Consider the following 15759-nt stretch of genomic DNA (forward strand, 5'->3'; position numbering starts at 1 on the left):
TTTGACCTGGGCAGGTAGCTAGTTTGGGGGTGGCACAGGCTGCTGACATTAGCAGAAGAAAGCAGTTACTGAGTGTTTCCACACCTCAGCTGTGATCAGAGCACAGGAGGCCCTGCCCCTGTGAAGAGGACAAGGACTGAGCAAAAGACTGCATATGTGGCTCCCAGCTCCTTCACAGGTAAGCCCGAAGCTCAGCTTTTCCCAGGCCATGCTCCCAGCACCTACTCGCGCTGACCCTGGTAGTGCCTTGGGCTCTTCTCCTCTTCCATCACAGACCAACCTACACAACCCATGGCAATGCTCCCACCCATCTCTGCCTTGCACTCACCTACCCCTGACCTTCACAGAAGGAAGGATCACCCTATGCCCATGATGGGCATTTCAGCTGTTTGTTCTACAGTGGAGCTTATCTGTTTTGTACTGCTAATGTCAAGGTCTGTAGGTAAGCCCAGCCCAAAACTTTAAATCCGCAACACCTAAGCTCATCGAGTCAAGGACCCATGCATGCTAGAAATCATCTAAAGAAAGTCAAAGCCCAAAGCATAGCTGGTATCAACAAATCTGATTGTCTGCTTGCTTATGAGAACAAGCAAAATCCTCAGAAGATATGTATCAATGCAGAAAGTTAAATAAAACAATATGGGAAGAATGATTAGAGGCACAGAGCCAGTACTGCTCTTTTCACTGATGATTTTTTGTTAAGTAGCAACCAGCCAGGCCTGAACAGAAAGCACGTTCAGAAAATGAAATATTGCTTGTAGTTAAAAATGCCTGAAGTAAACACTTCCACTGAGGCCAAGGAAAAGTCTTGCTATTTCTGCTGGCAGAGTGAGTGAGGTATGAAGTCCAAAGAACAAATTAGAATAAGGAAGACACGTTCCAAGTAGATGTACATCAACTATAGGAAGCTATCCAGTAAATCATTGCAAGTTACTCCCCACTACTGGCTTTAAGATTTAAATGCTCCCCAACCATGTTTTAATTACCAACACCATTAGGAAAAACTCAGACAACTTCTTTTCCTCAGGTAAACTTTATAACACCATTCCAATGTTGTATCTTCAAAGCAAAATTAAGATTTAAAAAAGATATAAAAAGAATCTGAAAGTTATCACAATTCCAGCAACAACATTTTTAATTTTTTTTTTTTTTATTTAATTTATTCCAGTCTGTAAGCTACTTCTTGTTGAGAAATTCTTTCACTTTGTCCTTTCATTACAAAGATAACAAGCCACTACTACTTTCATGCTATCCTCAACATGACCTTCTAAGACCTGTTCTCTTTCAAATCTTCAATACAGAACAGAAATGAAACAGCTGCTGGAAACAGTCTGCTAAGAATAATCAGAAAGTTCTTTTAAGTACAAGCTTTACATTTCTACACGGTAGATCTCAGTTATTTACTCTGCCTAAAATTTACTGAGTACAAGCTGAAATATTCATAGACACTAAAGATGTCATACTTGGAGCCAAAGCACCAAAATAAGTTCCCAAATATTGGATATACACACACACCCCCCATGTGTACGTGCATGTCTGTCCTATAAGAATTCTGAAAACTTCTGGAACTGATATCCGATCTCAATTATATCAGATTTATTCTACAGAAACACATTTGCATATACAATACAGATATCTGTATCATCCTTTACAAGGTAAAGCAGTTTTGACTATTTCGCTATATCTCTTAGAAAATAGTAACTGTAAGCATGTTACAGTTAACTGTTAACCTCTATTTGTGACAGAAATTGTTAAACTGATGCATATCAAGTTTTTTGTAGGTCTGCTGTTAAAAACTTAAATATCTAAAGAGCTTTACTATCTCGCCAAAAATTCTGATTATTCACTTGAATCTTGCATGATTCAAAAATGATTCATTCACCCTCAGTGAACAGAGGTAAGGATGTGGAGGACTTTTGGGTATGGGATCATCTTCAGTAATATTGGGGAAACCTATATCAAAATGCATGCATGAAAACATTTCTAAAAAGTATTGATAATTTCAGTAAATTAAAATTCCATCTTTACAGTTTCATATACCAGAAAAAATGTCCTGAGGTGTCTACAAAACGTAATATTGCATACTGAAGTCACTTTGCCTCAGAACTACTATACACCTATCAACTGCATTCAAAAGGGTTTTGTTCTAGTGAAAGGTATTCTTACCGTTACTGTTGACAGGTCTAGTAAGTCTAAATCGCAAATACTGCAACCAGTTTCCTGTGTCCAAGCATTAGGAATATAGTTTCCCAAATAATTCAACTGAATCTGGTAAATAAATGAACAATTCAGATTAATGAGAGGTGCATGCTAAATAATTCAGGCTTACTGATTAACTCTCTTATACCTAAAAGGCAATTGACTGTCTTTTTTTTTTAAATTTAAGATTTGAAAAACAAACAACCCCAACCCCCCAACAGTTCAAAAATAGCTGGTAAGATCTTTTTCTTCTTCTTTTTATTTACAAAACAGAGATTATATTCTCCTAGCACCTACATTTATTGCTTCAGTTAAACCAAAAATTTGTTGCAAGTATAACAGCTACCAACTAAATGCTTGTATGACTTCAAGACACAGACTATATAGATCATTCAGTTCTCAAAAGCTTCTAGGTGCGATTTCAAGCAAAAAAAAAATTATTATAGTTTAATTCTTTTCACAAATCTGAGAATCATCAACACTACATAAAACACAAAGAGTGACCATACAAAAAACACATAGTGAATGTAGACGATAGATGCCCAGATGATGTATTTTTGAGAAGCTACACCAAGATTCAGAAGCCAGCCAGGGGGATACATTTTAAAGCAGCATCTAGCTTCTTAACGCATTTTGAATTGGCACTGAACAAAATATGTACTTTTTCTGTCAATGGGCTGCCTGGGCTGCCCTGCCTTCCTGGATTCCACAGGAAGTTTGTGCAGAACGTCACTCTTCTCCACTGCCATTTGCAATGGTTAAGGGATCACTTATGCCAGGGAAAGTCTGCCTGAGGGAAGGATGCTATTCATTCCTGCTCTACTGCCCTCATAAAAAAACTGAACGGACAGAATATTATTTTGCATAGAAAACACACTGCAGTCCAATACTCAGTCTGCATTTTATCATACTTTGGGTGTTTGTTTATGTATATTGAAAATCATCCTAGATTACAAATAAAATTGCTTGAACTTCATCTCAGAGATGTACAATAAAGTCTGCAAAAATAAGTATTTCACAAAAAAACCCACTGCACTTGAGGGGAAAAAAAAAAAAAAAACCCAACATTACATGTCAGGATAATTTGGTATCCATTTCAAAGAAGTGTCTCTGATGTTATTTATTATCTTCAAACTGAAGAGATTAAATACAAAACAGAAGGTTCTTACAAACGAGAAACTTTTAGTATTTGGAGTTAATTCTGCAAATTACTTTCATGTTAGTTTATTTACTAACTAGTGAAAAATTTTTCCAATCTTATTATACTGTTGTCGTCGTAAACAATAAATTCTACTCCATGTTTAAAACAGAAGAATCTAATCACATTGACAAAATGATACATAGCAAGAGCTTCCTCTTTGTTTTTAAAACTACATCACTACATGCAGAGATTGAGTTTTGTTTAATGTAGCATAACTCGTGGATTAGTATAAGGAGTTCCCACCTAAACTCCTTGCCCAATCGTATAATACAGTACCTTTCTTTTCATTGGCAAAGCATCAGCAAAGCCAGTGATGATAGATAACTTGAGGATTTAACTGAGGCAAAAATAACTGTAGCAACATGGAAGAAATTGGTCATATATTTCACCACTACTGAGTAGTTATAAGCCAAACAGATAATGGCATCATTATATTCACTAATTCCAAAGATGAAATACAGTGCAAAAACTAAGAAGCAGCAGTCATTAGGATATTAATGAGTTTCAAACTTTATTTCATTCTCCTGGGAGGCATTTTTCTGGAAAATAAGGAGCTACAGCAAGGAACACGTATTCAGAAGAACTTAGAAAGTAGCCATGCCCAATCCTTCAGCCAACAGAGGCTGTTAGAAATGATACACCTTTACACTTCTTTGCTGTATAACAAAAAAATGCAACTACCATATGACCAAAACGTAGCTATTTCTCTCAGAGAAACTGTGCCAGGTCCTCTGGACCATTGAATCCACACACACGGACAGAATCTGCCAAAACAGCTACTTCACAGGGCAGACAGTGCTCTACCATGAACCCAAAGTTCCTGAGCCACAGGTACATTGCAGGCAGTGATCAATGACACTGAAGATGCAACAACAAAAGCCAGCCATGCACACGTGTGTATATATATATACACACACACATATGCACACTTACGGACATACATACACATATTTTTGTCTATATACATTACTTTTTTTTATATATGTGTATACAAACACACACCACAGTCTGCAGTAGGATCAGATGTGTTACTGTTTTGTACCCCAGTCTGTGACTCTTGGTTTGATTTTTCTCCCCCTGAAAACCTATTCTTCTGATTACCGTTTAATAACCAGATAGACGTTCTTTGCTAGCTTTGAGAACTGTTTTGTGATAGCGAACAAATTAACGTAAGCTTAACTGCTTCTAATATCCCGTGCTACAATGAATTAGGAAGCAGATGAGTTGTTTCAGCAGCAATATCAAGTTACAGTGACAGCAGAATAACATGATGGAGCAAGCTATTAGAATTTTTTTTTTTTTTAATCCTTGCAATTCTTTATTAACTTTAATTGGAAATGAGCAGTGGTAGTGTGCTATGACTGTTTCAGACTCTTCCACCATTGTTTTTGCCTCAGTTGAAAATGCTGTCTTTGCACAATAATAAAAACACTCACTTTAGTTGGACCATTTCCATGAACGGTGATTGGTAGTGTATCGTACACTGAATTCCTTGCTCTTACTTTTCCGTCTTCAAATTTCAAAAGGACTTCATCTGCAAATCAACAAAGATCATACAGTAATAACACTTTATAAATAAGAGCCAAAATTCTTTAAGTTCTTGCTGATACAATATACCTTCCTGTTGCTATCACTGTCAATGTTACTTATTTGGAAGCTTTTGTTCATTTTTTTTAACCAGACCTTGAATTCTAAGCTCTTTATGCTAAATAAGGTTACATCAAGCTCCAGAGTTTGCCATCAGCAGCCTTCAGTATCTGAATAAAATCCACTTTAAAAATAAAACTAATTTTGTGCAAATGGTATTTGTAGAGAAATCATAGTTACTTCAGATATGATTTGACTATAAAAAGTTGTTCTGTAATTGGAGGTTAAATGTAAGAAAGTAAGTTTGCACAGATGCCATTTTTCAATTTAAATTCATGACAGTTGGATAAAGGAAATTCTACATTATTCCACACTCCATTTCATTATGTATAGCCATTTGCTTAAGAATATCTAAAATGCAATTTTAATTACTGATCTTACTCCTGTCATTAAGTTTGTGAAAGGCAGATGGAAAAATGGTTCTTAACTTTGTGTTTATTGCTAACTTCATTTATTGAAAACTATTTTCTCTGTTTTAAATCAAATAATTTATCACTGGGAGAAATCAATTAATATTAAATCCAAAAGACCTGTAACTAATTTGGTAATCAGGTTTACCCATCCAAATATTTCTTTAAAACAAGCTTATGTTTAGGGAACGATATTCAGCGTTAAGCAAAGAAAGTGTTAATAACAGTTAATAAAACACACAACATGCAGATCATACACTTACCAACAGCTCCATTTAGGGTCTGAAAAATTGTACATTTGTGGTCCAAAGTAATGTTAATGCGTTCCTGAAATAAAAGTACCAGAGATGTTGAGGCATTCTAAGAGCCAATGTTTTTATGGAAATGTTGCAGTTATACTGCAGTGGCAGCAAGTAATCAGGCAAAACTACTCTACATGTTCAGTGCTCCAATGTAATTCTTAATTTTATATTGTTAAGTTTTTCTAAATTCCTGAGTTGTACAGCTGCATAGCAATCAGTTTTACATATGCAAAAACTTTACCTAAACTTGAAGGTTAAAGGTCATAACTCCCCAAAGAAACTACAATTTGGTAGTATAAGCCAAAAAAAATTTGTCTTGTGTTAAAAAAATTTAAGTAGTCTTGGCCAAGCAACAAAATATACTGCGTTTCACAGTCTCAAAAATATGAAAGCCAAATTTAAGTATCATGTCAGAAAAGAAAACACCACTAGTTTTAAAACATGTTCCTAATATTGTAGTATTAAAGAATCTAGGTAGGATTAAAGTACCTTGTTTTGAAGTTTTAACATGTTGATCAAAGTATGTAACCTTTAAAACACACTTAAAAACCCTTATACAGATAACATACTCTGTTTTGGTGTTCCAAGATTTTGTTACGTGTTTTACAGCATTGGACATTGCCATGCAGAGAATTAGTGCTAATGTATAGTACAGTATCCCAAGCTAAGTGCCATGAAGGCATTTTGAATCACAGTGCAGTAGTGCACTGTGCAGAAGTACACATTTTTTTGTCTAGAGGACAACCTGTTTAGACAGCTAATTATATTACTTCTGACTTTGCTGCAGAGTCAGCTGTAATGTCTCTACACCCTGTCCTTTCAATTGCATATCTAGCATCTGACTTAACTTGCATAAAATCAATTTAAACGTTAAGGGCTGGAAGGAATGTCCTATGAGGAGCGGCTAAGGTCTTTCAGCTTGTCTAGTCTGGAGAAAAGGAGGCTGAGGGGAGACCTCATTGCTCTCTACAGCTTCCTGAGGAGGGGAACTGGAGAGGGAGGTGCTGATCTCTTCTTGGTATCCAGTGCCAGGACACGTGGGAATGGTTCAAAGCTGCGCCAGGGGAGGTTTAGACTGGACATTAGGAAGCATTTCTTTACTGAGAGGGCGGTCAAACACTGGAACAGGCTTCCTAGAGAGGTGGTCGATGCCCCAAGTCTGTCAAGTGTTTAAGAGGCATTTGGACAACGCCCTTAATAACATGCTTTAACTTTTGGTCAGCCCTGTATTGGTCAGGCAGTTGGACTACATGATCATTGTAGGTCCCTTCCAACTGAAATATTCAATTCTATTATACTCTATTTCTGTACCTGTATCTAAACATGCCTGATGTTTCAGGCATAACTTAATGGAAGAACATACATGTATTTCAGAAACTTCACATCTGCCTTAAGAATACAAATGCTCAAAATCAACCTCAAAATTCTGCAATATCAGTTTCTAAAAGTCTTTTTCCATCAATACATTGTTAACTTCCCTTAGCCCTCTTTTTCCAGCATCAGGGCCATGCCTCTGACATCTATCATGCTTTAATGCTGCTACTCAGCAAAGAACTTTGTTAAGCTAGGGCATGGAGAGGTCTTCACCCAAAATTTATGATGCAGCTTTATTGAACGTATCTGCACAAAACGCTGAAGAGTCAGAGGCAGCTGCAGGCAGGATCTGAAACGGCAGCAAGCCAAAATATAAAACACTGGATCAGCAAGTAGTTCAGTGACACCCTGGAAAAATGCCACATTCTTGAGCGTCAAACTGCCAAGTACACGGGACCCTCATTGAGATGAATGTGTCCGATCATATACCTCAGAGGTATTATTTCTAACAACGAAGCACAACCTGTCTGGATCTGCAGACAGCCTGAAATAATATATCAAGTCATGACCCTTTGGAAGCCTGTTCATCACTCCAACAGTAGGAACCTCTGCAGAACAAACACAAGTGTCAACATGGCACTCAGGAATAAAGAGACAGCATTCCTTTTATTTTTATCTCCCGATGTTTTATGAGGAGCAGCATGTTGTTTCAAGCAGAAAGAAATGAGAAAGCCAGTCACTACCTACCCTTGCCAATGGGTCAACATAGATTTTGGTGTAAAACAGCTGGTCATCATCATTATCCTGCAGATCCCATTCCTGCACAATACGATTTATATATGGAGCATAACCAATAAATCCTGCAATATTACATACACATAAGTTATTTCCATAAAAAGCACTACTCTGCCAATGCTGTCCACCAGTCAGGGACTTCATTCTGACTGTTTGGTGCCAGCAAAGGAAAAGTATGAAATTCCTACAACTTGGCTCAAAATCCAGTTTTCTTCCTGTGATATGTACCAGTTCTGTTCTAAAGAGTTCATAATTAAGGGCTATTTTATACTAATGCTATTTTAAGGGAAAAAATAAGAAACAGAGATCTGTTTAATATGGTCCCGAGAACTCCAAAGCATGAGATTAGACTACTACTGTTCCCAAGAAGCCCATCTGTGGAAAAAGTTTCATTTTCATTAATCGCTTCTTGCTGGCAGAAAAGCCTGAATCTCATACTGCCAGAACTACAAAAAGAATTCAACTCAAAACCAATATATGTTATGTTTAAGCCAGAACAAAAAAAAAGATAGGGCAGATAGGTGAGGTAAAGAAGAGAGGGAAAGGAACGAGGACACTCCCAGATCTGCACGCTGCCCAGCACCATGTACCTAGGAGAAGTGACATACTGTGGTCTGTAGCAGTTAAACACTATCAGTGTCAGTGCATGTATTAATCAACTGCAAAATTATTACCAAAGCTGGTGTTTAAAGGCGGATTCCAGAATTAACATGTCATTGAGATTAACAGGAGTAACTCACACTCTTCTTGCAATGAACAGCCTAAGCCACACTGACCGGGTCAGGCAGAGTTACCAGCACATCTACACTGTCAGTCAGGAAATTCTGTGACCCAGCTAAACTGTGCCTATAAACAGCATGTACTGCTTTGACTGGGCTTGTACACTAGATTGTTTCTGAAGTAGATTCAATCAGTGGCACTTGGGTCATCCCTGTACAGTGTTTCATTGCAAGGCACAGTTGCTTGCTAAGCTGCTACTTTATTTACCTGCTTTTTACAAGTTACTGCCAACAAATAATATGTAAGTTTGAATGAAAACTATTCTTGAGCACAGAACAGGAGCTATTCACGTGGGGAGGGAGAGAGGAAGAAGAAGACAGCAAATCCAGTCCTCCATTTTATATTTGGGGAATTCAGAACAGTTTCACATACAAATACATGAAACAGTTAACAGAAGTGAGTCATATTCAAGTTTAGGAGTAAAATATGTTCAAGAATCACACTTGCCTCCTGAGTTCAGGAATCGTTTTCCACTCTTGACAACAGGATACTTGTCAGCTAGCCTTTTATCTGGCCAAATTAGTCCATCTGCTGCAAACACCACTTTATGATTAGTTTCCTGAAACTTCTTTAGCAGTTCGTCAGGGCCCCCCGCAAAGATAACATCATAGCTGAAAATAAAGAAAAGATATCCATTAGATTAATTTTAATGCTTTTGTGTTGAAAACAACAAGTGGTTGGACTATTCAAATTTTAAAAATCATACAGACAGCCCTTTTATTCTGAAAAAATGATTTATTAAATTGTGTTTTACCACCATGTAAAAATCCTACACCCTTTCAGAAGAAAAACTTCAATCAATACTATTTATCCAATACAGATTCCCCTTCTATTTACATTAATTTTTTTTAGCCTTCCACATTTTGGACATTCTTTTTCCTTCAGAATTTGTCTACTTGAAATTGATTTTCACATTTCATGTATTTTGAGTAAAAAATATATTTTTCACTTTAGAAAACTGTTTATGTGTTTAAGAGCAGCAACAACAAAAACTTCCAAACTTAGTAGATGAAATAGTGTAGGACTGAAGGATGATTTAGGTGACTTTCACTGCAAAACTTTAGATGTTCTTGTTCCAAAACACAACAGCACTGACTTTCTTCTGAAAAGTCTTATCAAGAATATACTTAGATATTTCTCAGTAGAGTGTAGTTGCCCATGAACTTAAACTGTGTTGCATCCTGACAATATATAGATTTCTCCTTCAACCTCTTTAATGTGCTGAAGACTTCAGAAGGCTCTAAACTTCACAGTAACTATTTATGAAAACTTTACCTGTCTTTATGTGTTCATCAGATTTGACTCCCAACTCCTACTGAGAACAAAGACCTAAAGCTGGAGGGTTCATCTCTAAAAACAGCGGTTACCCACAGCCAAAGGTCAACAGTACCCCAAAACAGAAAGAAACATGCATGTGTTTGGCAAAGGTCATGTAAGAATGTAGTATCACAAGCCTATTGGTTTCTTGTTGTTGAACCATATCAAAATCAATGCCTCTGAAAAAACCCCAAACAACCCAAAACCTCAAAATATGTATAAATGAATAAATTATTCACAGTATAGGGTTCCTTTGTTAGTATTGAGATCTACATATAAATGTGCAAACCACTTCAAGGTTCATTTTACACTGCATGAAACCATAACACAGTAATATTGGAACCATGTCATAGATTAGTCTCTGGTTGAAGAAGCAGAATATTTGGATTTAATGGCAGCATCTCAGCCTTACAGCTTCCTCATATGAATGCAAGTATATTCTTATTCCACACATCTACCTTAGTAACTGAAAATCATCAGCCCTGATATAGGGCAAAGGAATGGTACAGCAAGATTTTGTTCCTGCAAAGTCTTTTAGCCGGGCTAAGAAGGACAGCAGTACTCCCACCTGCAGTACAGAGAAATTTTTGCATTGCAATGTATTACCCTGCAATAGTGCCAACAGATCAACCATTACTGACTTCTAGTACTTCTTTATTACAGCTCTGAAATTATTTAAAATGTCTTTTCTTCAAAGGGGATTTCATGCAATTGGCCTAAGAGAACTGAACAACAGCTGGCTTACAAATGCAAAAGAGAAGATTTCTACCACAGAGCAAAGTATGAACCCTGGAGAGGAAGTGTGTTATGTAGTCTATATAAAGTAAGCGGGTTTCTGAAAACTCTCTCTGTTTTGTTTTTCTGTAACTTTGGCAGAAGAATGTATGAAAAAAACATTGTACATTTTGGAGTTGCCCCAGTTTTGCAAAAACTGCCTGTTTCTGCCCAAATATACAGGAATACATTTCCCTCCCTTTTCCATTCAATTGGTGTAACCCGATTCAAAGCCAGAATGAGCTTGAAGAACAAGTAAGAAACAGGAGACAAGTTGAAGACAGACAAAAACAGAGATTTGTCTGGGGCTTTAACTTAATAGCTTATGGCAGGCTGTGCTTCTCCTCTTTGATCAGGTTAGTGCTGCTGCTGCAATGACTTACAGCTGTGGGAAGGAACCAAACACCCCTGGAACATTGCTTCCAAGGACTGTCATTCTGTAAAAGAAAGCCAAAGTTGAGCAACATGCTGGGCTAACCAGTGGCTCTGCTTGCAAAAGGGATATGCTACTTAATACAGCACAGTTTATTACACATAGCAGAGCGCAGAGCTGCTAAACTGTATTACCCATTATTGTAAACTTTACACGCTAATGGATATTATGCAGGAGTATGAATCCAGCATGGACCTACATTTTCCACTAATTTTCATGGCCCGCAGTTTTGTCAAGAGGTGACTTATGGCCACCACACCTCCCACTGTGCAGGACCTTCACCAGCCTTCTATCCCTTGATGCCAGTCTTCCCATCAGCTGCTTTATGAGGCTCCTGCTTTTCTCTCCAGGCAACAGGAAAACTTCTAAAGTCAAACTAAAACCTATAAATCCATCATTTGCCTTGCTTACCTGCCATGTCAGATTATGTTCAGTCTATCCGGCACTCAACTCCTACTGTAAGGGAGGATTCACCACTAAGACCATCACAAAATGGGTCCCAGGACTATCCTTGACAGTTTCTACTGTAATTATGGGTGATGCACATAACTTACTTTAAGCAGGGCTTCAAAATTTGACAGGGAAGAAAAAGTGTGGATATATCCAGGAAAAAGCAGGCTGCCTTGGCAAGCTGGAAAAGCTCAGATAGTCTTTTATTTACTCTTCATAAATCCTTCCGATTAAGTAGAAAGCAAGAAGGAAAAAAAAAAAAGAAAAAAAAAGAAAAAACAAAACAAAACCCACACCAGAAATTTTCCACAACTCCAATCCCATTTCCTGAAGCTCCCAGATGGCAGATGCTTGGGGCTGGAATCCACCCATCCCTCCTCCTCTTCTGCAGCAGCAAAGCATCCTGTCTACGCAACCAGCGCTCCCAGCAACACAGGGAAACGGCAATGGTGGCTTAGGTCCTCTAGAACAGAATGTGCAATTTTTGTATCCACAACTTTTATAACAACAAGGACTTTTTACTATTGGAGCTGCAGGTTAAGAGCTCCAAATACGCATCTCATCTTAATCAACTGGACTGTTCAGCCACACAGCCATTTTGTCACTTACACTGTATCACACCTTAACTATTTTGAGGTATGTAGAAAATGTAATTACCCCTTACTTTCTTACAAATGTTTAAAAAAACCCCAAAACCTGAGAGGCTTCAAAAGTCTTCCACAATACAAATAAATGGCTGTGGGAGTTCTGGATGAATAGTCACAGCATCAACCATTTTATCCAGTCTACACTGGCTACTAGCCAATTCAATCTAAAATGGTCCAAAGTAAACCAGTAGTTAGCTCTTGCAAAAACAAGCCTAATTTAAATAGCGTTCCATCTGCAGGCAAAGCATTTTGCTATCTGCACCTAGACACAAACTGTCCACAGAAGTTCAAACTATTTCAAGAATTGTGAGCCGTATAAAAACTGCTCAAAAAAAAGGCAAGAAGCTAAGTTTGTTAAGTAAACAGTTCACTAGAAATGATTTGCCTAGTTACAGTAAGTAAACCAGACTTTTCCTTTCCCCACCCCCAAGATTAATATTGCAAATGCTTCATAATGAATATAATGAAAAGCACTTGAAAAAGAAAGGAAGTTCACTATATTTGTCTTTTCCAAACTTACTGCTACATTGATAAACATTTAAATTGCAAACCAGGATTTCCTGGAAATGAAAAAGCTCATTAGAATTAAAATATAATGCTAGAATCAGTAAACTATTTTCTTTCTCCTATCTGGAATCAGTTCCACCAGCTTTAAATCAATATGTAACTGGAATTATGGATCTCAAGAACTTGGGAGGCCTTAAATCCTGGGATTTTTCATAGCAAGAAAGATTATGGCATCTGCACTTCAACACACAGTCCTCTGTATACTCTCATCCATGCCAGCAGACAGCCTGCCCCTTGAGAGAATAAATTACGTTGGAGAAGAATTTGAGCTATACCCAAATCTGATAACAAATTTGCATATTTTACCATATAGGGAGAAAATAGTGATGAATCAGTATAATAAATTTGCAAACAAAGAAATTCAGTGTTAAGTAGCAAACATTTGGGAAACATTTGATTCACCTGAGTGTTTAGTAAAGAACAAAATAATCTCCCAAATTAATCTTAAAAACTTTCAGTTATTGCATGATCAGTAGGACAACACTATGAACAAACATGTAATATATTTACTTTTAGAAACATAGTTTTTCCACTTACCAAATGCAAAACTGACCAAGTCAGTAAGAAAAAAATTCAAAAACTGAACGTGTACCTCCAAACTCTACATTACTTCTACTGTCAATTAAGCGTACAAAGAAGATATTTGGCATAAGTTTCCCTTATAAAGCTTGTTCATAAATTGGTTAAGGAGATTCAGACGTTGGCTTTCTAGCTCTATCTTCTACTTATCACAAGAGGTAAAATTAAAACAGAAAACTGAGCAGCATCTTTACATTTTCTACCAGTTTAATAGTCTACTCCAACTTTCCTAAACTCTTAGACAAAACAACAAATGAACTTTCCAGTAAACACCACTGTCAGACCACTTTCTCTCTCATGATGATGTCTGCTATACAAATCCTGTTGAAGCTCTACCTTACAAAAGGATCCCTAAAATTCTTCAGCTGTCAAATTTTTAAAAATAAATAAAAAATAAAAGCAGGTTAAAAGCTGAAATAAAATTCTGGAGCAGACATTCCAACATGACTCAGTAACAGCAGCATGAACCCATGCACAAACCTCTCCAAGCCTGCACTCAGCTACCTCCCCAAGGCTGCCTGTCTGCAACTGGGGCTTCATATCCCCGATTCAAGACTTGGTCCCGTACCATCCTCACAGCGATTCTTTTAGAGCTGTGCCCCCACTCTGGTTCATGCTAGCATGAAAGAGCTTGGCAGCTGCTGTGAGCTGGATTCTTAGCTGCCCTGATCACTCTCTTGTCATAGGAGCGGAAGATGGGGTGGGGGGGGGGGGGAGCAGAGGGAAGCAATGGAAAAAGCGGGATCTGAACATGTTTGAGCTTCCTGTTCTCTGTGACAGGGAGAAACCGATCTGGCCTCCAGTGAGGATGTTCAAGCATAGCTGTGCTATGAGCTGTAGTCTGGCACCTGCAGCAGCACTGCCTCTCCATCCTTCATCACACAGACAGCACAGGCACCAGGGGTATGTCTGGCACCAAGACTCTTGTTTCAGTTCTCCAACATGTAAAAGAAGTTCTCCTATTAAGTGCTTTCCGCAGGGGCCTGTTTTCCAACTTCCTCCATATCACTGTTACTTCACGGAACAAGATCATGCTCTGGTCCCTGCTGGCCACTTTATTTCTGGAGCTGCTTTTGCTCCCCCCCCCATTCCACACTCCCAGACCGCAGCCACGTCCTGCTCTCACTACAGCTGAGCAGGGAGAGGACAAACACTTGCCTAAAAGCCTGTCAGCTCCCAATAACATTTTTTTACCTCCTCAAGGCAGGAGAACTATGAACAACTCTTTCATCTGTAAATCTGTTAAAAAGTAACGCTTACTCCAAGAGCAATCTACTATTCTTATGAATGGAGAAAAATGGAAGCAAACTCTTCTCAAATAAACAGCGAGGGGGAAAAGCAGCATGCAACTTTCAGCACGGCACAGCAGCTACTTTTGCATGCCTACCCAGACTAAAATGTAAAGGCAACAAGCCAGGTTTGCTCACCATTCAACAAACATTACAACCAAGTCCTCTTGATTAGCATAGCTTCCTATGCCTTCTTTCAGCAGTCGAACTTTCTGCCCTCCGCCAATAGAGTTAGGCAGCTCACCACCTTTCCACTCTTCACCTTTTCCAAGTACCTGGAATAAGAAAAAAAAGCACTTTTTGCTAGTACCCCAAAACAGGCTTTTTAAAGCAGACCCTTACTGAAAACAGATGTTAAAGCAGAAGCAACACATTAAAGCATAGCAAGCCAGCATTTCCAGCACCGTAAGTCTTCCATGTCTGAAGCAGCATTCAGCACAATGACATCACTGCAAAAACATGAGACACACATTTCTTAACCAAATAAGAATTGAGCAATTGCCTGCTACCACCATTTATTCAAATGTGTCTCCTTCAGAAAATAAAAGAAAAAAGCTAGTAATTGTTTCAAAATTTGTACTAGAAAAACATTCTGAATGAGACCGTTAAAAGTCAATATAATCACTTTAGGAACAGGAGACTTTGGTGGATCAGGGTATTATTAATACAAATGCAAGCTCCAGTCTTTCTGAAGTCCCTCCAGAACACTTTTGCAGAAGGAAAGGATAGGTTCCCCGATATACAGCTGGCTGCTAAAATCAGTTAAACTCCTCCCTAGCCAAGCACTACAGTGAATTACATCTCAAAAAAAGAAAAAACCCTTAAACTTTTTGTGGGTTTTGAACATAATGTTTTTGGAACTTATAAAACCTGGAAGAACTACACTGCATGATGTTTTGGACAAATCTGCAAAGCTCATAGACGTATCCAGAGCTCAGGCTTCTCGGGTGCTTTAGTACGGCATTATCATATTAGGAAAGGTTCTCTCAGTCTTCCAAGTTCAGCAGGAGAAGTCAAACTTCAGAGACCCAAATAATTTCCTATTTATAGTGTAG

General features: G+C 38.0%; 1 protein-coding gene across 3 annotated transcripts in view; it reads right to left on the minus strand.

The window, feature by feature from the left end:
- The window catches only part of PLOD2 (procollagen-lysine,2-oxoglutarate 5-dioxygenase 2), a 57879-nt gene that overhangs the window by 23670 nt on the left and 18450 nt on the right, over positions 1-15759 (minus strand). For all 3 annotated transcript variants that reach the window (XM_069792263.1, XM_069792262.1, XM_069792264.1), the window contains exons 3-8: positions 14843-14979; positions 9096-9259; positions 7821-7933; positions 5721-5784; positions 4837-4934; positions 2167-2268 (exon numbers count right to left, since the gene is read on the minus strand). In XM_069792263.1, coding sequence (XP_069648364.1) covers positions 2167-2268; positions 4837-4934; positions 5721-5784; positions 7821-7933; positions 9096-9259; positions 14843-14979 — 678 coding nt within the window. The remainder of the gene's footprint in view (positions 1-2166; positions 2269-4836; positions 4935-5720; positions 5785-7820; positions 7934-9095; positions 9260-14842; positions 14980-15759) is intronic.

This window comes from Haliaeetus albicilla, chromosome 9 (assembly GCF_947461875.1).
Source record: "Haliaeetus albicilla chromosome 9, bHalAlb1.1, whole genome shotgun sequence".
Classification (NCBI taxonomy): Eukaryota; Metazoa; Chordata; class Aves; order Accipitriformes; family Accipitridae; genus Haliaeetus; species Haliaeetus albicilla.